The following is a 22667-nucleotide window of genomic DNA, read 5'->3' as shown; positions in this document are numbered from 1 at the left end:
CTCCAAACACGACGAGTTGAGTTTATACCAAAAAGTTCTACTTTGGTTTCATCTGACCACATGACATTCTCCCAATCCTCTGCTGTATCATCCATGTGCTCTCTGGCAAACTTCAGACGGGCCTGGACATGCACTGGCTTCAGCAGCGGAACACGTCTGGCACTGCGGGATTTGATTCCCTGCTGTTGTAGTGTGTTACTGATGGTGACCTTTGTTACTTTGGTCCCAGCTCTCTGCAGGTCATTCACCAGGTCCCCCCGTGTGGTTCTGGGATCTTTGCTCACCGTTCTCATGATCATTTTGACCCCACGGGATGAGATCTTGCGTGGAGCCCCAGATCGAGGGAGATTATCAGTGGTCTTGTATGTCTTCCATTTTCTAATGATTGCTCCCACAGTTGGTTTTTCACACCAAGCTGCTTGCCTATTGTAGATTCACTCTTCCCAGTCTGGTGCAGGTCTACAATACTTTTCCTGGTGTCCTTCGAAAGCTCTTTGGTCTTGGCCATGGCGGAGTTTGGAGTCTGACTGTTTGAGGCTGTGGACAGGTGTCTTTTATACAGATGATGAGTTCAAACAGGTGCCATTCATACAGGTAACGAGTGGGGGACAGAAAAGCTTCTTACAGAAGACGTTACAGGTCTGTGAGAGCCAGAGATTTTCCTTGTTTGAGGTGACCAAATACTTATTTTCCACCCTAATTTATGAATAAATTTTTTACAAATCCTACCATGTGAATTCATGGATTTTTTTTTTTCACAATCTGTCTCTCACAGTTGAAGTGTACCTCTGGTGCAAATTACTGACCTCTGTCATAATTTTAGGTGGGGGAACTTGCACAATCGGTGGCTGACTAAATACTTTTTTGCCCCACTGTACAGTACATGAGTCTTCATATATGCATATTTCTTCTCATTTAACTGCCGTGTTCATGTTGCCCATAACTGTAGCTCAGCCTGTAGACATTGTTTCAGAGCAAAGCTTTATTTATTTTCTTTCTGTATGCAGCCCGTTCTCACTCCCGTTTCAGCAGCATGCCCATCCTTGCATTCTGACAAACACAGTTTCTTAATATTAAAATGTTCTTTATTTAGGCTTCCATGGTGAACAACATCCATAACAAGCACATTAAATAATAGCGTTAAAACACCCAACAAACAGAATAATGTGCATACGGTAAACTGTATGAGTATTTTTGTGTTGTCTAGAAGTGTCAAAGAGACATTACAGAGGAAAAAGACTTTTCTATGGTATACACTTATAAATATAATAACAGTAATTTCTAAAGTTGTCGTATTATCATCGCATGGCCAACTCTGATAAGGAAAATAGATCAAGAAAAAAAAACTTTTTTAATGTCAGCCTCCTTATTGCGTCAAAATGACATAAAGTAGGTCATCCCAAATCAGACGCTCTTTGAAGGACGTGGAAGCACGAGCTTCAGTGCAATATCAACTACAAAGGAAGGCATGTAAGAGAGGGGGATCCAGACAAGCTTGGCATCCCAGCCAGCACTGTATCTGGTGCGAGGGTAGGCAGCAGAGAGAGCGTGCTCCATGCAGTTGGTCACTTTAGTGAGGTCAGAGTCGCAGACGGCATTCATGATCAAACGCTGTATATTGACATCTTAAAAAGAGAATTATGTATCGTGACCAGAGAGTAATTTGTGATTTTTTTAAGCCACAGTAAACTTGCAATTTCCAAGAATCCTTCATTCTTATCTGATGTTCAATGATTTATTTTTATACTTCATTTTTTTTAAAAGCACGCAAAGATATTTTTGGATTAACATGTTATGTATGAATCTTGGAAGTCACTTCTCAATAGGTGACTTTTTATATCTAAAATTAACAGTTACATTTCATTCCTAGTGTATCAAAGCAAAAAACAAACAAACAAACAAAAACGAGTAAAAAAAAAATCAGTAAGAATGTGACACAATTGACCTATTCTGCATCAATAAAATGCTTCAGATGGTCCACGGCCCATTGTACTTACATTTATCAAGGTATTTGTCTCCATAGCTGGCCTTTACTTCAGGGCTGAGTTGGTTCCACAGGCGATGGAGCTCCCTCTCAATGGGTTCGAGGCTCGTTACTGCAGTCTTGAAAAACCCGGGCTCAACGATACATACCTTAATTCCAAAGTAGTGGATGTCTCTCCTGGAAACACAGATATGCTCTGTGTGTTGCTTTTTCATAGCAATAACAAAACCTCATCTAATTTTGAGCACCACTTTCTAACAGGTCACCATTCACACATGTCCTGCTTTATATCTGCTTTACAATTTATTTGTGAGATATTAATAAAAATATTTGGATTGGTAGAAAGGCCAATCAAATGGCCAAATGGATTGGCCATCTGCATTTAAGCCAAAAAATGAGTCTAAAAATCTCTACTTGTCATTAGTATTCCCTTACAGTGCGGGCTTTCTTGATTTTCTGAGAGTGCAAATGAGTTCTTATCAATTGTTTATAACTGATACATTGTATTCTATTACTATCAAATACTGTTGAATGACCTACTGAACATTAGTAAAGTCTTGAGTTTCCACTTACCAACTAATATTCAGGTTTATAGATTTAGATGGTTTCAGTGCTAGCTCTATAACACAGGCTGCAAGCTTTTCATTGTCATTAATGAAAACATAATCAACTACCTGGCAGAAAAAGAGAGTTAATGTAGCTATGTGAGTCAGTGAGGGCAACAAACATTTCCCCCCGTTTGGCCTCAGAACCAAAAATCCTTCTCTGAGGCACGCTGTGGCCAAATTAGGTCTATTTGTACAATTGGTTAGATGGTGTGCATTTTTAGTGCACTCTGTAATTTACTGATGGTCTTTTTTATCACTGAAAATGTAATAAAACTGTATCACCCATGCTAACTTTCTAATTATGATACACTGTCTGTCTTTCTAAATAAGAAACGAGTACCAACTGGGTCCTTAAGCTAATATATATGGTTGCAGCAGCCCTTTAAATGAGTCTTACCTGAGGCAGTCAGAGAAAGATTCTACTGCAAACTTGGAAATGCAGTATCCACCACCATTTGCTGCCACTCTACCAAGCACTGATGCTACATTTACAATACGACCACGAGCCTGTTTGATGAGGGGCAGGAAGGTCATTGTCATGGCAATCACTCCATTCATGTTTACTTTCAGTGTGCTGTGGAAATCCTCCACTTTCATCCACTCGGATGGACCCATGGGTAATGAACGTCCAGCATTGTTCACAAGACCCCAAAGTCCTACAAAGCAAATAAAAAGACAAAACAAGGAAAACATGATGTTGTGTTTTGTTTACAGGCTTGCCTTGTGTGATCTAATAATGTCCTACAATCGTATATGTAACTGTAGGAAATCATCTCTCACCCTTATCGCCAACCTCTTGCTTGGTCCACTCCATTGCTTTTTCAATGCTATCCTGACTGGTCACATCCAGCAGGACAGTCTTCAGATAAGGCCCTGCCACTCTTTTCAGATCATCAGCTCCCTTTTCTGTGAGACAGCCAGCTAGTACACGGAAACCTTTACGATCCAGTTTCTTACACAGCAGGTTTCCAAACCCCGTGTCACAGCCAGTAACAAAGACATACTTATTTTTGAAATCCTCAATCTCCAAGCTGTCTCTGTAGAGCCACCCGACAATCCACAACACAATGAAGGTAGCAGAAATGTATAACCAAGCATTTTCCCTAAAAGAGATCAAATAATATGTAATAAGAATGTTAAGTATTTGACTGTCACATCTGCATCCGTGAGTATGGTAAGGTATGACTACAGGTAGCAAAGAAATCAAGAAGTCAAAGTTTAGTTTTGGTATTTCTTACCCTAAAAGGTCATACACAAACTGTGTATCCATGATGTCTTCAGGACTAGAAGTAGTTTTTCAGTCACTGTGAGAACTTGATGCCTGCTGAAATAACATGTTAGTATGTACTGACATGGGAAGCTCTCAAATACAGTTTTCAGAGAAGAGAATGTAAATCAGAAATACATTGATACGTTTCAGGAATGTTGCAAAACCGATTTTGTCTCAATTCCACAATAATTAGGTTTTTATTGAAGCTTTATATTGTTTTATTTCATCTTTTTGACAGCTATTTGACACAATGAATTTGTTCAGTGAGAGCCATAATTGAAGGGTGCCCCTAATGCAAAACTGCTTTGGCTGCTCTGGGCATGTGATAAATCTTTGGATAATACTCTTAAGGAAGAAAGAAAAGGCATTTGTGATGGAGTAAAACCCAGTGAGTGGGGGGGACGAAGACATGTTTTTGAAGCATAATTTTAATACCCGTAACGGATCTGCTTGGGATTGCTGAAAACTAATTAGTCTGCAGGCTTATTATTGTAACAAAAAAACTTCTGTGGCTTAAGGTATCCAAAATATTTATTGTGTGGAAAAACTAATACTTGTTAAAATCTTGTTACATTTGGGATAAATTAAGTTAGCAAGTAGAGTTATAATTACATTTTCTGAACCAGAACACTCTCTCAGAAAGAGAGAGATGTCAGTGCAAGGTTTATGCTACAGCTGCCCTAAATTAACAATATTGGTAATTACCAAATTGATTTCTTATGTTTCTGTAATCGTTATTCCACCAGTGTGTACAAGCTCTTTCACCGTAATGATATTTTTAATGCTAGAATATAATTATTTTGGTTAACCACAAATGTTCAAATTTGCTGTTTTACAAAAAAAGCAGAAAAAAAAAATAAACCACATTATTATTTTTGATGCCAAATTACAGTAATTTTCCAACTGAATGCTAAATGCTTGATTAATTTTGTGACTTCTCAGGGACTTCTCTAGTGTTCCATTTCAAATTTGGGTACAAAACCATGAAATCAGTTTGCTATTAGCCTAATAGCAAATGACAACATATCTTTTTTGTTTTTAACTGGTTTTTGACAGATTTCTAAAATGTTTTCTTGTTTTTTATGACATGTGGTTTACTAAATTTGCTAATAACTGTTTAAATCTCAATCAGTGTAAATTTATAATCAGATAAAACTCAAAAGTCCATTTCTGCATATCTTGAGTTTTTAATATTCACATTTAAACTAATTACTTTCTTTGATTAAACTGAAGTGGTGAGTAAAACACAAAACTGTGTTGTCCTACCTTTTTATCTTTTGGGAAGTGATGGCGCTCCACACGTTGTCGCTCCTCTTCCCGTTCCCTTTCTGGTTATTCTCCTGTCTTAGTTCAGCTGGTTGGACAGAAGCTTTATCCCTGTTGTTTATCCCTTTAGACTAGCCCGCTACTGGTAATCCAGCAACGTGTAACCATTTGGTTGGTGTGTTTAAAAAAAAGGTGGTGGGAACGAAACAAACAAAAACCCTTTTCTGTGACGTGCACTTGGATTTCAAGATCTTCTTAAAGACATTTTAACATGTTACGTCAGGTCCTTTCAAATGGTGCACCACAAAGTGTATACAGTATATATTTTCAAAGCCTGAAGGTTCCTAGTTTATAGCGGCATGAATACTTTGTGTTTTAAGAGTATTTATACAAATTGTGATAATCCTGTAGGACCAAGCATGAGTACAATCTGTGACTGCCTCAGTTCACCTGACAGTTATATCAGTAATAAAGCTCATACAGTACTCTTTTAACAGTCTCTATGACCTGCGTAATTTTTGGGCCGGTGGAAAAAGAACAAATACATCCAACCTTTTTTTTTTTTTACATTAAAATTAGATTAAGAGCAGTCTCGTGTGGTAAATTTCTTGCCTGTAATACGATTAGTGAACTCACAAGCCACACTCACTGACACGTCACACATTCCACAAACTGTCCAAGCACCTTAGCCAGGCAGGTATTTATCCACTTACTATATTTATATCAAAACTTGTTGCAATAGTTGCAAGTCCATAAATGCTACGGTCTCTTTGGGATTTTCACATTTGTAACAGGTACACTGAAGCCAAAAAAACAAAAAAACAAAAACAATTCTTGATCCTGAAGTAATTTTGAAGGAAACTGCCCACTTGCAACACTCACAGCCTTTAACTCTCACTTGTTCTCCAGTTGTGTTGTAAAGATTTAATCTGTGCTTACCCAACACTGACATCTGCTGTGCATATGAACCTCCTGACAACGTATCTCCTTAAAAAGCAGCCTACAGGCTTTTCTTTCTTAAATGAGGTACTTTATACAAATATTCACATTTCCTTGTTCCCAATTTCTTTATATGTAACAACTGTTCAATTAACACATTTTTTATAAGAAGAAAACACAAGTGAAGATTTTTAAACTTTATTAAAATATTTTTCCATCATTAACAACATCTGAAATCCATCCATCGTTCAGGTATCAGCCACAGAAAAGAAAGCCATAAAACAAAATGCTTTTTTTGGATATACTAAATAAAGGTAACCGGTGTTTATTATGTCTGTGGCTTCTTTAACCTATTGCAAAGGGGTAAACTGAATCTTTACAACAATGTTACTTTTTCCTCTTTTATTCAACAAATCAGGCAATGTAGTGAACCAATTTGTCTGACTCGGCCCCCACCTCTATCGCCTACTGTCACTCACCACATGGAGTGACAGGATCCCTGCAGGGCTGTGTTCTTAGCCCCCTACTGTATGTATGGCGTGTGCACACGACTATGTCCTGAGGAAGAATAACCAGGACCGGGAGCTGCTGCTGGCCTTCTACCACTCATCAGGTACGCAAGGACCACAACTGAGAATAGGAAGGCTATGCAAAGGGTAATTAACACTGCCCCAAAAATGATTCCTCTTCCACCCCTGGAGGCCATCGCCAGATTCTCCTGTTTCAGAAAAAGTAGGGCCACAGGTGACTCTTTGCACCCCCCCTCCCCCTCCCCATTTGTACATGAACTATTCTATTCTAAATATTTATCTACTGTTATTTAGGTTGTTGCAACCTTGATCTGTAAGCACCTCCAACACTGCTGCTAACACAACAACATAACAATTTCTGCACATGTGCATTTAATTGTTAAAGCAGCAGAATTCTGATGTTCATCTGAGCTGCCCTGGCAAACTTAGAGGGGAGTGCAGACATGCAAATAAACTGCTGACAAAGGCAAAACACATATTCGCTGATAGGGGTCAACTCAAGTAGATTTAAATGTTATTCCAGTGTATTCAGTTTCACTTGCAAATGTCCAGCACGTACATGTTCATGGTTTATGAGCAAGCAGACTGAAGCTGACCCTTGTGTACATACTCCAGCGCTGTTGCTATTGTCCTCATGTCCATCTCAATACTGCGTGCCCAGTTTTCTACATCTCCAATTTCCTGTTTAAATGAGAGCATGAAAAAATTAGTATTCACAACCTTGTTAATGTACAAATATAACCCACTATCAGCCGTCTTTAATTCCCAAAATGTGTTTTTTGGATTCTTTTTCAAAAGGGGAAAAGTGTGTTGAGCTCAGATTAAGTCCCTAATTAAAATGTGTTTGTACAAGCAATTCCTTGGTGATGTCACAAATAACTCCTAAGCCAATCATGATCCAGTTTGTATTTTACACAAGTGCGATGTGTTGACCTGGAACTGCCAGTGCACAACAGAGAGCGCAGATCTTTGGAAGATCAGAATCAGAATCAGAATCAGAAAGGGGTTTATTGCCAAATGTTGAGCAGGTTTACAACATTAGGAAATTGCTGCGGTGCTTCAGTGCAAACATAGTGTCATAAATAGCACTTAAATAGACATGAAAAAAATAAAAGTAGGGATAAGAATTAAAAGTGCTACGTAGAAAGATATGTGCATGAGCTATACATGAGATATATACATGAGAATAAGAATTAAGAGTGCTACGTTGAAAGATATATACATGAGTGCAGGTGGTGATCAGTGCCAAACATGGAATGATGCAGTGAACACAGCGTAGGGTCATGTGTTAGTGGTGGGAACAGTCATATGGTTATTGTTCATGTGTCCAACAGCAGAGGGGAAGAAACTGTTCTTATGGCGAGAGGTTCTGGTGCGAATGGACCGGAGCCTCCTGCCTGAGGGGAGCAGGTCAAACAGACTGTGTCCAGGGTGAGAAGGGTCAGCTGAGATCCGAGCTGCACGCCGCAATGTCCTGGAGGTGTACAGGTCCTGCAGAGATGGGAGTCTGCAGCCAATCACCTTCTCAGCAGAGCGCACAACACGCTGCAGTCTCTGTTTGTCCCTGATAGTGGCTCCAGTGTACCACACGGTGATGGAGGAGGTGAGGATGGACTCGATGATTGCAGTGTAGAACTGCATCATCGTCCGTGTTGGCAGGTTGAATTTCTTCAGCTGCCTCAGGAAGTACATCCTCTGCTGGGCTTTCTTGATGACGGAGGTGATGGTGGGCTCCCACTTCAGGTCCTGGGTGATGGTGGTACCCAGGAAGCGGAATGAGTCCACAGAGGTGATGGGGGTGTCAGTCAGGATGATGGGGGGGAGTGGGGCTTTGTGCTTCCTGAAGTCCACAATAATCTCCACTGTCTTCTGGGCATAAACAGTTTTGTTTGTATGTACTCCTGACGTTATTTAACACAAGGTTACAATAGTACTTTATTTGCTCCAGCGTCTAGTGTTACAGTTTTAATGTGTTTTACTCCTCACACTTGCACAAAGAACTGCAGCTAGAAGTTAGCCTGCTGACACACTTAAGGGGATGTCTTTTAGGGAATTTTTGGATAAAAATTATACTGACAAAAAAACATGTCAAACAAATTATCATTACAAGTACAATATTATTAAATATCATAACGTTCTTTTAACATTTTCATCCTAACTGACCTTGAAAAAATGCTGATGTTTGCTGCAAAATCACTTTGCAACATGACTGTGTTCAAGACTGATATGGTAGATTTGAGATGATGACAGACGACAGCCATTTCCTTTTAACCTACCTTTAATGCTTGATTGAAACCCTCCACCATACTGATCCACTGAGCAGTTTGTTTGGAGAACTGGCTTGCCTGCACTTGGAGAGTCTTAACCTCATGGTCAAGCTTTCGCTGGTTTACATATGCCTGTGCAACTCTAAAATGAAACAGAACAAAATAATGAGGTTTAGGGCATTATAATACATATAGCCGCTTCAATTTCAATACACTGAAACCATACACTGTTACTCAATATAGTAAAAATCTCTCTTTGTCCCAGAAGGATTTTGGTCTGGTGGCTAATCTTTTTCATGCAGGAGCAGCACAACAATAATGGTCTTTGCATCCCACTCTGAGTCTCTTAAGCTGATTGTCCTGGTTTCATCACATCTTTCACAATACATTGTTAATAATTTCAGCATACTGTTTTTGGCTGTGTTAAATATTAGGCGATGTCCATCCTGTTAAGAATAAACTGTTTGATTAATTTGGTCCGAAGAAGGTGTCAGTAATGTGAAAGCCTGGAGAAACAGTATGACTAAAATCTGATGTGTGTGAAAGCCTTTTGTCAGCCTGGCACTGACATACCATATACGAAGTAATCAGTCGAAAAATTATTATTAATTAGTGGGATACAAATAATAAATAATTACTAGCTATTAACATCACACTAAAATCAAGATACTTTTAAAATTGTTTACACTTGACTTTAAATAAGCAAAAAAATATTTAATGTAACATATTCTCTAACTTTATTGTCATTTTACATTAAATATCTTTAGATTTTGAATACTGGTTGTAAACAACACAACATGTGGAAAGTTAATATTGGGCTCAGAGATTTTTCACAACTTGCTTACTTTCCATTGACTAAATTTGCAATGTAAAAAAGAAAATCAATAATTACTGGTGCTGAAACAAGTACAGCTTTCAGAGCAACACTTAAAAGTAAATAATACAATTGGTGCAGGACACAGATGTCCAATATTCCAGAGAGATTGCGTGAAATGTACCTTTCTGTGGGACCTCCAAAGGTTGATTCTGTTCATCTGAACATAGCATTTTCAGGGGGAGAAACGTTTTGTCACTCATCCAAGTGACGAAACCTGGATGAGTTTTGGACCCGATCCTGGGGGTGGACCAATTTTTGGCGCAGCAATTTTTGGCGCAGTGCGTTTTGGCCTAAGCAAAAACCTGTAGGGATTCTGTATGTTTCAGGATTATCAAGACACATTTTTGCTAAACACCGTGTCTCCTGTGGCTTTTAAACCCCAAAACACGATGTGACAAAAATTGGTCCACCCCAAGGATCAGGTCGCCCGACGCAAACAAGAGTAACATAGTGTACGCTGTTAAGTGCCAGGAGGATTGCCAGGACTTATACATCGGGGAAACCAAACAACCTCAGGCGAAGCGGATGGCACAACACAGAAAAGCTACCTCCGCAGTCTATTTACTAGACACTACAGTCTAGTGGCCTGTAGTGTCAATGATGAGGATGTACACATCCTGGACAGGGAGGAACGCTGGTTTGAGCGCGTAGTCAAGGAGGCCATTTACGTGAAAAGGCAAAGACCATCTCTGAATCGAGAAGGGGGTCTAAGGGTACATCTCTTGGCATCTTACAGTGCTGTGATTGCAGCCATTCCCCAACTCTATGTGAATGGTACTCATGGCCATTGATCAATGGGCTTTGATCAGTGGTTGCTGATCAATGGAACTGACCTCCCAGCGCATTGTTCCTTCAGTGGTGTTAGTTTCGATCATTATGCAAATGTACTGTTTATACGATTGGGGAAACCTGCAGTAAACTGAGACTGAAGAAGTCACTTGGAAGAGTGGCGAAACGTTACTCCCACTAAAAACGCTACGTCCAGATCAACAGAATCAACTTTTGGAGATTTACTTACCTGGATGACTGAGCATTCCTTAAATACTACCAAACCAAAATGAACAGCAAGAAATAAGCAAAAAGAAAAAAGAAAGGAATCACCGTCATACCCAACGTTGAGGTGGTCTACCAGGGCTTCTGTCAAACAAGTGGCTGCAGCAATTGCTTCACGTCTGCGTTTCTCTGTGAGAGAAAAAAGACATTACTACAATCAATCAACACCGGACTGTAGCACTGTGTGGTGCTGGGACATCCTAAGTCAAAGAGAGCTTTGTTTTTAGCAATGGTTAGCACTGGCGGCTATCACTATCGATTTTTGTTATCACACACCCTGCAGCTCCTTCCGCTCATTTTGCTTCGCCTGGTGCTCCTTCAATAGACGAGATAACATCGTGCTTCAGCAGACGTTATATTAATGGCGAAAGTGACTGCTCATAGAACAAATAACATATCATTTACCACACCGCGGCGTTTCTTGCTGACTGCTAACAATTACAGCCGTGTCACGGGACTAAAAAGACGGATGTCACACGTGGGCGTGTCCACACTTTGGCCATCGAGTAAATGTCTGAATAATTTCATAAATAAAACCATATATTTTAGTATGTACTGCCAAACAATGTAAAATTTAAAGGAACATAAACGTATCTTGTATCTTGTTAAATTATACGATTGTTTTATCTTTTTTTATCGCGATGTCAGCAGCTTCAACATCCCTTCAAAATAAAAGCTTGCCTATAGGCTACATCTACTAATACTGCAGACAGAAATCAAATGACAAAACTACTCTAGTCCAGACTTATAATAGCAGAAAGCTGGGGGACAAAAATACCAAGACAAATATAGTCTGGTGCATCGTGCTGTTTTATTTTTGTCTTTTTGTTTTTAATGTGTATAACGTTATAATAAAAATTAACATGGTCTGACGCCTAATGTTGCTTATAACTTATATAGATAATCAGATTATATAGATAATAAGCCTTTTTCTCCAATGCTTTATTATGAAAAACTTGTACCGGAAAACCTGGACTTGTTCAAGCTAGCGGATCACTGGTCTGAGCTGATGTTGTTATCTTACCTGTCATCATTCAGACATAGCTGAAACTAAAGTTTTTGTCACTCTTTATCTTCTTCTTTAATCAGGTATGGTCACTTAGAGTTCTTCCAAGGAACAGCTTTGATTATTCCTCCTCTAAATAGTCGAATGAGTGAAAGTGGTGTTAGCATTTCGAGCGTGGGTTTAATGCATGGTTAGCTAAAGCCTTGATCGGGATATCGGTGTGCAAAGTTCCAGGTTCTTGAACTTGTCCGCCTTCGTTACAGTTATGAAACAGTTTACAAGCTGGCTAGTGATGGTGATGTGACAGCTTAAACGGAAACTCTACTAGAGTCTAGTGTTTAACGCTGTCTTAATAACTAATCTTCTGTTGGCTAACATTACTGCTAACCTGTGAGAAAATTGAGCCTAATGCGCAACGAGATCAGATATCAGTTTACTGACTGATATCCTCCGTCTCGTTTCCCTTCTGTTTATATATATAAAACCTCACAAACTAACAAGCAGAAATCATTTTACTCCATACAACCTCAGTTTCTCAGTACCAATATCTCAAACCTCAACATTGAACAATATGTATGCCAATAGATTTTTTTTTTATACTGACCAACCATTATTTAGTTCAGGCTCTGTTTTGATTACTAAAATTGACTGTCGATTACTAAAATTGACTGTATAGCACACATAGCAATGCGGTTTGCTGATTTACAAGCTCTACCAGATGAGTGACAGATTTGGACAGCAGTTATGAATGATTTCCCTGGGCCTGTGTGCTAAGAAGCTAGTGAGGGTTTAGCTCAATTTGTTTATTTGTGTATTGTAAACCACAGTCAATTTAAATATTTAACCAGAGTGATAATTGAGATAACATGTTATCTTTGAGTCAACAAAAAATGATCCCAGATACCAGAATCTGTCTCAAGTATCTCTTTGTTTTATTTAGATTGCTTACTCACAGTTGACTATAAATCAGGTTATATTTTTCACTCTTTAAGTATTAAGTTATATGTGATAACATTGATTGGAGGTTCATTTGTTGTTGCCACTTAGGCTCTAATGTTATGGATGAACCATGAAGGCCCAGTTGCAAGTTACTGGTAAGTTATTGTTTTTGCAAAATTTGTATGCTCATCATTTAACAAAAACCAGTAGAGGACTGTGATAAATTCTTAACGGGGTTTTCTTTTATCATTATTAATATGCTTAACATCTGTCATGGAAACCTAGATTTTGATGAATCCCTTGATCTTAAAAAATACCTTAAAGCTGGTTGTAAATAAACTGACTGCTGTTGAGCTCAGGATGCATGGGGCTACAGGAAGTGGTTTTAAAATCTTGGTTTTCCATGACTAGAATTTTTATTTTTCCAGTGCTTTCAGCTAAGCTGAAGGAAAACAAAAAGACCTGGTTTGGTCCAAGTCCATATGTTGAAATAGCAGTGGATGGCCAGTCAAAGAGGACTGAGAAATGCAACAACACACACAGCCCTAAATGGAAGCAGGCTCTCACAGTGTGAGTACAACTGTGAAAATTTGTTTAGGTCCATATTTTAGCAGAATGTTGCAATTGTAGACAGTAAATGTAATGTAAGATATAATGGAGGATTAAAATCATCATAGACTTATTAATTGGATTTCCTCTGTACTTGGAGGCGGGAAAAACAAAACAAAAAGTATCAATGCTTGATGAGTTTCAAACAAAAGCTAAGAAGCTGTACAGATTACCTCAATTATTTCTCTGCTGTTGTATCGTATTGGTTGGTGCTGTATGCTGAAAATTTCTCACCTTTCTACAGAATTGTGACGCCGTTCAGCAAACTGATATTTCGTGTTTGGAGCCATCAGACACTCAAGTCAGACATTCTATTGGGTCTAGCTACATTGGAAATCAGCAAGACCCTTAAGGCCAATGACATGAAATGTAAGTTCATTTTCCTAAGTGGTGATTGGACCTCAGACCTGGTCAGTGTGCATAGCATTACAGTGACATTACAGTCTGGTCTACATTCTCTGTAAGAGCTACTTGTCTGTGATTTTTAAAGCACTGAATGAGATTCTTGTTGCACATGGTTTTTGAGGCATTCCATGTGACTGGAGTTTTTCAGCTCTGCTCTTTTCACACTGTCACAGTTTGGGCTAAAAAAGTAAACGTTGCTTTAAAAATCAGGTGATTAATAACAATCAGAGACCCCTTAGGAAATTGTTCTTCAGTATTTGTTTATTTTAGTAATAAATGTTACTAGGAGAACAATGTGCTTGTAGGAGCAGTTTTTAATTAAACCAGGACATCGTTAATAATTGCTTTTATTCTTTTGTGTTATGGTATCGTATGTGTTCTCTTGTCTTGTAATTACAGTGCCTGCTTAAAACTTGACATGTATTCTGTCCCCCTTAAGTATGTGAGGTCGTGCAGACACTGCAGCTGTGCTCTGACAGAGACCCCCAGGATCTTGTAGGTGACTTGTCAGTCTGTCTGGATGGCATGCAGGTAGACCCAGAAACCTTTGGCTTGGCAGAGAGAGAACAAGGTGAGAGACCACGCTCACACAAACCCAGTATACTATGTGGGACACATTTGCAATTTTAGAACAGGAATGCTCATAATCTGTAATTTGAAAATGAATAGAATTGCAGAATAAATTTAGCTTGTTACCATGTTGGTCATTATTAATGAATTTGATAGCAATGAGGTAACAAGGTGGAAACTGCTGCCAGGTTGTAAATGCTTATCAGTGTTCTGTGCCCTGACAAGACCTTGGCATTACTTGTAACCTTTATATCTACCTGCATTAGTGACTACATTTGCACCCAAGCATTTGAGAACTTGGGAGTTACACATACATTTTTGAATGTCACATTAAACATTTGTCTTTTACTTTGATTTTTATTTTTTATTTTTGTTTTTATGGCTTGCTAGCTGCTCTTCCAAATGGAAATACGCGGCAAAATGGAGATACTGGTGACAGGTCTAGTAAATCTTTAATTAATGATCTTAAGATACTATTGCATTAAAATATTTGGACATTGGTTTTGTAAGATTAAATAAACATTTTAAATCTTTGGTCTTGGAAAACTACTCAAATATTAAGTATTTTGTACTTGTAGGTCAAGCGGAGGCTCATCACCTTCAAGTGACTTGGATGAATGGGTCATTGTACCAAATGTGCATGCTGTCAATGGTACAAGTTCTCCCTCACGGTCTCCAGGGGGCTCCACTGCATCACTTCCTTCTGGACCTACTCAACCGCCCCCTCCTATGCGACAGAAACCAGCAGCTTCACCATGTAGGAAAACTATAAGACATCAAAGATTAAATGGCTTACATATACATCACATGAGTGATTTCAATCTCCCTCATGTCTAATATACCATTATTCTTTTATATACTAGCTAAAGCACTGAATACTGACTTCAGTCAGTATTAAAGTCACTACGCTTTTGAAAACAAATACACCTTTGAAAATAGAAAGAACATTTTTTTTCACAGACTTAAAGGTTCCCTACTCTTGTTCTTGCTCATTTCATAGCCTCTTCTAGCAGTTCTTCTCCTAGTGAACTCAGCGAAGGCCCAGCTTCCGATGGTTCCTCTCAGGCATCAGCTAGTGGGTGTTCAGATCAGCAGAATGAATCAAATGCAAGGGCGGCAACATCAAGTTCCTCACAGACAGCAAGTGTTCCTAAACAAGGGGCCAGTGCCTCAGCAACAATTCCCAGGGTGGCTCCCATAAACAATGGTCCCTTGCCCCCAGGGTAAAGAGCAATGCTTTCTGCATTTTGTTTTATAGGCCCCTCATTTAAGCTTATTTTCAATCTGTTTATTTAATTTGTATTTCTTCTGCAGGTGGGAGCAAAGAGTTGACCAGAATGGACGGGTATACTATGTGGATCACATTGAGAAAAGAACAACCTGGGATAGGCCTGAGCCTTTGCCTTCAGGGTGCCAAACATCTTTATTTTTTTTATACTACAGATATATATGTAGTTTGAATATTGTGTATTCAGTGGCATATAATTATCTATGTCACATTGTTTATAATCACTTTTACTATGTGGTAATGTGTTCTCTGTGGGAGTTTTTAATATCTAGAAAGAAATCCTTGGCAAAATAAACAACTTTTTTTTTTTTTTTTTTTTGCTCTCCTTTTATGCAGATGGGAGCGCAGAGTGGATCCAATGGGTAGAGTTTATTATGTTGACCACATAACCCGAACTACTACATGGCAAAGACCCACACAGGAGTCAGTGCGTAACTACGAGGAATGGCAGCACCAGCGTAGCCAGCTTCAGGGAGCCATGCAGCAATTTAACCAGAGATTCATATATGGGGTGAGAGCAGTCACTGAATGTGCTTCAGACTACACATGAAGAACAGTTTGAAGATGTATTTCTTTTGATTTGCTTAAAGAGCCCATCTACGCATGGTTTTTGATCTATAAAATCATTTGTATATGGTGTACTTTTACCACATACAAAAATTATACTGCACAGTCCTTCTACGTCTTAAATTCAAATTTATAAATAAAAAAATAACTTTAACTTTTAAGTACTAAACACCTGCAGTCTAATGAATAAGCACTTAAGGTTTCAGCTTTCCACTTCTACTGTGTAATTTGCATATTTCATGCTGAACAATATATTGCAATAATTGTGTCTTGGAAACATTTTGAAACATCTTTCTCTTTAAAATGAAGTGACAGTGCAGACTTTGAGGTCTGATGTAGCTCTCGAGTGTGAAAGGAGCTCAAGTAAGGTTGCATGAGTTTGTAAAGTCCAGATAGCATGTTTTAAGTCTCGTGACTAAAAAGCTTTAAGCACCCGATGGAAATAAACATACAAATGCTCTTGGGTCAGTTTCTTCTCTGATTTTAAGTCTAAACTGTGTTTAAACAGACCGTGACAAAAATAGTTTTTACAGATGTTTTTGCAGACTTGACATTTGTAACGTTTTCTTTCTGGCTCAGCTGCAAGACCAGTTTGCAGCCACAGCCAGTAAAGAGTTTGACCCACTAGGACCTCTGCCTCACGGATGGGGTAAGTATCAGTGAGATTACAAAAATGTTTTAGCTGATGTTACTGACATGATAAATAAATGAAATGTGTTGATTTTCTCCTTCACAAGAAAAGAGAACTGACACCAATGGTAGAGTGTATTTTGTCCATCACCCAACTCGCAGGACACAGTGGGAAGACCCAAGGACCCAAGGGTGAGTGTATTTTGTGTTCTTGACAGTAGGGAGCGCTGATATGTCTAGAATAAAATGACAAGTGAAAGGAATGTCACTTTGTTTTTGGCAGGCCCAAATTTCTGAGTGACACATTTTAGGTCTGTGTTTCAGCCATCAATTTGATGTAGAAGGTTAATTCTTTCCATTGCAGGACTCCCTGAAAAACTGTCCTAACCTCTTAGGAGCTTGGAGTTTGGAACAGGTCAACAGTGGCACAGAAATTGCATGCAGATGATCTGGCAACTGTGAAACTGGATTAAATGTGTAGAACATAATGACTGGATTCTGACATCTTTGACAGATTTGGAATTGGATAGTTCCTTCAGAAAATCTTTGCTGTTGACCACTAACTGCTCTTAAATTTATGGTTTATGGATACACAAAGGGAAGGGTTTCTGTCTAAATGCTTTTTTTGTAACCAGCTAATCACAGTTAAGTAGTACGGAGGAAACCCTGCTTTTAAGGACGAGTTTTTAAATCTTTGATTCCATTTATTATTTTTTATTCATTTAACTTAAAATATACATTTTATGTTTCTTTTAAAATGATTTCTTTTAATGGTTGCATTTCTCTGTGCTTACTTAACTTTATCCAGGCTGCTGAATGACAAGCCTCTGCCTGAGGGTTGGGAGATGAGGTTCACTGTGGATGGTATTCCCTACTTTGTAGATCACAATAGGCGAACAACAACCTACATTGACCCTCGCACAGGGAAATCCTCACTGTAAGTTTTGGTATCTTGTGCTAACACGAGGGGGATCAGATTCATTTAATGGAGACAGACACAACTGCACGTTAAAAGCTTCTGTAGCCTGTGAATCAAAAAAGTCTTTGGTTGTTTTTATATACGTATTTATAATTATAATTGAGGTCATTCTCAACATAAGCAAACAACTCGGGAGTTTGACTGAGACCTACTCCAATGGTCTCTGTTCTGTGTTCTGGTCCGTACCTGGGTGTGTTACAGTGCTTACATTTGCATGAACAAGCGTCATGAAAGGGGGGAGGGGGGGGGGGGGGGGATGAACAGAGTTCAATTTAAATGGGACAGGTGTGTCTCATTAATTTTTACAAAATTTGTATATGTTTGCTTATCTAACTCTTTCCACACTAAATTGCAAATGTCGAGAATATTGATTAGTGCACGCCTGAATATATTTAAATCAGCGATTGGTGTAAAATCAAATGAGCCTTATAATCTCAAGTGATCATGACCACAAAGCCTGGGTGTTGCTAAAGAAAACAAACAGGATGCTCAGAATGTCCAGAGATGAATATAAGCACTTGTTATCAAAATGTATTTTGATACTTTTATTTGACAATAATTTAATGTGGTCTTTTTTGTAGTGAGAATGGGCCACAGATAACTTATGTCAGGGACTTCAAAGCCAAAGTGCAATACTTCAGATTCTGGTGTCAGGTACGTGCTTTCAGCATATCATACTGTTTTACTACATATGCTGTTATGTTCTTCTTGTTTTTAATTACGTAAATGCAAAGTAAAGTGTAAATGATTTTGCTAGTGGACAGAGTTTTTAAAATCAATTATTTACATCGTTTACATGTTTTGTTTCCTCTTAGCAACTGTCGATGCCCCAGCACATTAAAATTACAGTTTCACGCAAAACTTTGTTTGAGGATTCATTTCAACAGGTAATTGTTTTAATTGGTTGTACTGTCTTCTCACCACATTTCTATATTTAATAACATTGTCTTTTCAGTGCTTGAGATGTGTAATTAATTCATTCTTAGATCATGAGTTTCCACCCACAAGATCTTAGGCGTAGACTTTGGATAATTTTCCCTGGTGAGGAAGGCTTGGACTATGGAGGTGTGGCCAGGTAATCTCAAAGTAAAAGCTGCACCACCCTGTTGCTAAAATAACAACACAAACAGTAAAAACTCGTGATTTTGTCATTAAAATCTAGTTTAAAAAGAACTAACCCACTCAACTAGTTTGACCACTTGTGCTTATTTTCAGGGAATGGTTCTTCTTGCTGTCTCATGAGGTGCTGAATCCAATGTACTGTTTGTTTGAGTATGCTGGCAAGGACAACTACTGTCTTCAGATCAACCCTGCCTCTTACATCAACCCGGATCACCTTAAGTACTTCAAGTTCATTGGGCGATTTATTGCCATGGTATGCGCACCATCTCTCAGTTGTTACTAATAAGTTTAAATCATTAGTTTTGAAACTAAATGTATGTGCATGATTAATCTGGTCTGCCATTGCTATATCCTACCATATTATTATGCCATACTACAGGGTGGGCCATTTATATGGATACGCCGTAATAAAATGGGAATGGTTGGTGATATTAAAGTCCTGTTTGTGGCACATTAGTATATGTGAGGGGGCAAACTCCTCAAGATGGGTGGTGACCATGGTGGCTATGTAGAAGTCGGTCATCTTGGATACAACTTTTGTTTTTCCAATAGGAAGAGGGCCATGTGACACATCAGACTTATTGGTAATGTCACAAGAAAAACAATGGTGTGCTTGGTTTCAACGTAACTTTATTATTTCGTGAGTTACGTTGAAACCAAGCACACCATTGTTTTGGCCCTCTTCCTATTGAAAAAGCAAAAGTTGTATCCAAGATGGCCGACTTCTACATGGCTACCATGGTCACCACCCATCTTGAGGAGTTTGCCCCCTCACATATACTAATGTGCCACAAACAGGACTTTAATATCACCAACCATTCCCATGTTATTACGGTGTATCCATATAAATGGCCCACCCTGTATATTATTACATTGTGTAACACATTAATTACTTTATGTGAATCATGCAATATTTTATGCTTTTGTCTTTTATTGCAATTTAATCACAATGATTAGATCTCAAATCTAATTATTGAATTAAATTTCAAAAAGAGATAGATGTGCCTTACAGAATAATATGTTTGACTTTCTCCCATAAAATTACAAATCTCAAATATGAGATAAATGTCTTCTGTTTATCTGTTGTTGTTTTTTAATTTGCATACAAAACCTTTCCATTTTATGTCTCTCCAGGCCTTGTTCCATGGCAAATTTATCGACACAGGTTTCTCGCTGCCCTTTTACAAACGTATTCTGAACAAACCTCTGGGTCTGAAAGACCTGGAGTCCATAGATCCAGAATTCTATAATTCACTCATCTGGATCAAGTAAGTTTCTGATGTACATGTGATAATTGAGTTATACTTGTGGTGGATGGTGTCGAAGACTTTGATGTATTTTACATTTGTTGGGTTGTTATAAGTGGACCAAAATTTGTGGATATATACATAGACTTCTGGCTGCTTTAAAAAAAAATATTTTCATTTCCTAAATATGTTTGCATATTGTTAGATACTAGGTTTTGATAACCTATGCACACAAATGAAGAGTTTGAGAGGACAAATTGGGTCATGTGCATTATTTGAGTAAATGATTTATGCTCCCGTAATTTGTCACTCACTGTGGAAATGTATAGGATTCTATAGTGACCTTTAGAGCAGACATAATAGCTAACTTCTTTTGTTTTTTAAACATTGTCAGTAATGACGGTAACTGTCATTGTCTTGCTTGTAGGGACAATAATATAGAGGAGTGCGGTCTGGAAATGTTCTTCTCCGTTGACAAGGAGATACTTGGGGAGGTCACCACACATGAGCTTAAACCAGATGGAGGGAACATTCTAGTAACTGAAGAAAATAAAGAGGAATACATCAGGTACAACTTCTTACCTACCGTCCATATTCATTTGTTACTTTTACATGCTCCATAACATAATGTGGTAAACAAGCGTAACATTTAAATACACTGAATTCGGACATGTCATGTTTAAACTAAATAATTCTGTTTTCCTTGAAAACATTCATTTTTAAGAAGCACTTGACATCTCTAAAGTGTGTTAATATTAATTTATTAATATTTCATTATGTCATCTCTATGCAGGTTAGTGGCAGAGTGGAGGCTATCCAGAGGTGTGGAGGAGCAGACACAGGCTTTCTTTGAGGGCTTCAATGAAGTTCTTCCACAGCAATACCTTCAGTACTTTGATGCTAGAGAATTAGAGGTACTGAAGTCAATAGATGATTCTCTATAACCTTTACAAGTGTTTGAGGTAGCACTGGTCCTTTAAATACTACAGGGATTCTGTAACAATATGGATTAAAAAAATTAGAGAAAATAAATACTAACATGAATGTTGGGCTTATTTATAAAATGTCCCCTTCTTGTCTGTAGGTGATGCTGTGCGGTATGCAGGAGATAGACTTGGTGGACTGGCAGAGAAACGCAATCTATAGACATTATGCCCGAACTAGCAAGCAGATAATGTGGTTCTGGCAGGTTGGTACTTTAAAAAAAAAAATATATATATATATATGTTTTTGAATCAGCTGTAGCTGCTTAATTCAGTGTGAATATTTCTTTTTCCAACTGAAAAACAACAAATGGAAAATTAGTATCACTGTAATGTACGGATATCAGCCTGATACTGGTGTTAACACAAAACTGTCTGTTAACAGTTTGTGAAGGAGATGGACAACGAAAAAAGGATGAGACTTCTGCAGTTTGTCACAGGAACCTGTCGTCTTCCCGTGGGCGGCTTCGCTGATCTAATGGGTATTAACAGCGAACAGACACATGACATTTGTACAGTAGTATAAACCAGTATGTGATATCAAAATCATATTTAATCTCTTTATCCTTATTTTTGATCAATATAGGAAGCAATGGTCCACAGAAGTTTTGCATTGAGAAAGTTGGAAAAGAAAACTGGCTTCCACGAAGCCACACATGGTAAGACCAGTAATTCTACATTTGTACAGGTTTCTTCAGTTCATGTGTTAAACCTCGTGTCATATCCGGCTTAATGTGGGATTAAACTTTCATGACCAAACCCTATTAGTCATTTCTGATTCAACCGTTGCAAGCGTTCCTTTATTTTTAGCCTGAGATGTTGGTGTTTGTTGTTATATAATGCTATGTGAGAATACATTGTTGCTCGTTAAGTGTTTATTTAGCAGATGTCTTCGCTGTGCGCAGTACCGTGGGACATTACTGCAGCTGAACAAATGTTATCATTTATAAATGCAAACACAACACACTTGTCATCATTATGAATGACCTAGAAAGAAAATGTTAACTTAATACTAATAGAGCACTTCTGGCCACCCTCTGTTTCTGTCTTCTTGTTTTATGTAGCTTTAATCGTCTGGACCTCCCTCCTTATAAGAGCTACGAACAGCTGAAGGAGAAACTCATGTTTGCCATAGAGGAAACAGAAGGATTCGGGCAGGAGTAAAACTATAAGTGCAAACGTATAGGATGGTGGTGATGGCGGTGGACTTGGAGGAGCCATATCCATTTCAGACAAGAGCACTTTCCAGCAGATTGTCTTTGTAGTCAGAAGCTGCTTATGATCTGGTGGAAGAACTTATTATTCCTTCTTATAGTTTGTCACAATTGCATATTCATAAAGAAAAAGCTGTATTGTTAAAAATTAGTTTGCTTCAAACGAGACCTTAAAAATCCTCTTAACCTGGTTTCACCTCTTTCCTGTAGTAAGAGGTGATCAGTTCATTCCTAATCCACTGTCAGGCGATGGAGGCAGGGCCTTTCTTGCATTGTCGTGTTTGCACTTGTATGAAGACCGACTGCAGTTTCTA

The 22667-nt window shown here is 38.4% G+C and overlaps 3 protein-coding genes across 4 annotated transcripts; 1 reads left to right on the top strand and 2 right to left on the bottom strand.

Annotated features, from left to right (window-relative positions):
- Positions 1 to 1120: 1120 nt before the first annotated feature.
- Positions 1121 to 5563, bottom strand: rdh5 (retinol dehydrogenase 5 (11-cis/9-cis)). Of its 2 annotated transcripts, none has more exons than XM_026166342.1 (6): positions 5129 to 5563; positions 3831 to 3916; positions 3373 to 3695; positions 2990 to 3248; positions 1998 to 2161; positions 1121 to 1625 (listed from the first exon to the last, which is right to left on the bottom strand). In XM_026166342.1, the coding sequence occupies exons 2-6, from the start codon at positions 3860 to 3862 to the stop codon at positions 1405 to 1407; spliced, it is 999 nt and encodes a 332-aa protein (XP_026022127.1). In that variant the 5' UTR covers positions 3863 to 3916; positions 5129 to 5563; the 3' UTR covers positions 1121 to 1404. The 2 variants fall into 2 exon arrangements, with proteins under 2 accessions (XP_026022127.1, XP_026022128.1); XM_026166343.1 differs by having other exon boundaries at positions 3831 to 3913.
- Positions 5564 to 6249: 686 nt separating this feature from the next.
- On the bottom strand, positions 6250 to 11402 carry bloc1s1 (biogenesis of lysosomal organelles complex-1, subunit 1). Its single transcript, XM_026166906.1, has 4 exons — positions 11071 to 11402; positions 10851 to 10923; positions 8874 to 9006; positions 6250 to 7278 (listed from the first exon to the last, which is right to left on the bottom strand). Exons 1-4 carry the CDS (start codon positions 11129 to 11131, stop codon positions 7168 to 7170), a joined length of 378 nt encoding a protein of 125 aa, XP_026022691.1. The 5' UTR covers positions 11132 to 11402; the 3' UTR covers positions 6250 to 7167.
- A 360-nt stretch (positions 11403 to 11762) lies between these two features.
- On the top strand, positions 11763 to 22661 carry itcha (itchy E3 ubiquitin protein ligase a). Its single transcript, XM_026166905.1, has 24 exons — positions 11763 to 11883; positions 12848 to 12894; positions 13168 to 13309; positions 13593 to 13717; positions 14193 to 14324; positions 14714 to 14762; positions 14902 to 15080; positions 15324 to 15546; positions 15638 to 15733; positions 15948 to 16122; positions 16758 to 16827; positions 16916 to 17000; positions 17617 to 17745; positions 18369 to 18441; positions 18603 to 18674; positions 18774 to 18862; positions 19003 to 19162; positions 20044 to 20177; positions 20584 to 20724; positions 20950 to 21070; positions 21241 to 21345; positions 21525 to 21621; positions 21726 to 21798; positions 22204 to 22661. The coding sequence occupies exons 2-24, from the start codon at positions 12870 to 12872 to the stop codon at positions 22301 to 22303; spliced, it is 2595 nt and encodes an 864-aa protein (XP_026022690.1). The 5' UTR covers positions 11763 to 11883; positions 12848 to 12869; the 3' UTR covers positions 22304 to 22661.
- Positions 22662 to 22667: the final 6 nt, after the last annotated feature.

This window comes from Astatotilapia calliptera, chromosome 5 (assembly GCF_900246225.1).
Source record: "Astatotilapia calliptera chromosome 5, fAstCal1.2, whole genome shotgun sequence".
Taxonomy (NCBI): Eukaryota; Metazoa; Chordata; class Actinopteri; order Cichliformes; family Cichlidae; genus Astatotilapia; species Astatotilapia calliptera.
Note: the sequence above shows the minus strand (reverse complement) of the source record. Positions and strands in the feature narration are given on the sequence as shown.

Bases quoted from the DNA above. Each gene is read 5' to 3' on its own strand.
- bloc1s1 (XM_026166906.1), bottom strand. From the start codon at position 11,131: ATGTTATCTCGTCTATTGAAGGAGCACCAGGCGAAGCAAAATGAGCGG. The intron at 9,007-10,850 runs GTATGACGGTGA...GTTTCATTTTAG, and splicing joins GTAGACCACCTCAACGTTGG to AGTTGCACAGGCATATGTAA. The intron at 7,279-8,873 runs GTAGGTTAAAAG...TCATTTAAACAG, and splicing joins GTTTCAATCAAGCATTAAAG to GAAATTGGAGATGTAGAAAA.
- itcha (XM_026166905.1), top strand. From the start codon at position 12,870: ATGAAGGCCCAGTTGCAAGTTACTG. The intron at 14,325-14,713 runs GTGAGAGACCAC...ATGGCTTGCTAG, and splicing joins CTTGGCAGAGAGAGAACAAG to CTGCTCTTCCAAATGGAAAT. The intron at 17,746-18,368 runs GTAAGTTTTGGT...TCTTTTTTGTAG, and splicing joins CGCACAGGGAAATCCTCACT to TGAGAATGGGCCACAGATAA.
- rdh5 (XM_026166342.1), bottom strand. From the start codon at position 3,862: ATGGATACACAGTTTGTGTATGACCTTTTAGG. The intron at 3,249-3,372 runs GTGAGAGATGAT...TTTGCTTTGTAG, and splicing joins GCAAGAGGTTGGCGATAAGG to GACTTTGGGGTCTTGTGAAC. The intron at 2,162-2,989 runs GTAAGACTCATT...CTGTGTTTCCAG, and splicing joins TCTTTCTCTGACTGCCTCAG to GAGAGACATCCACTACTTTG.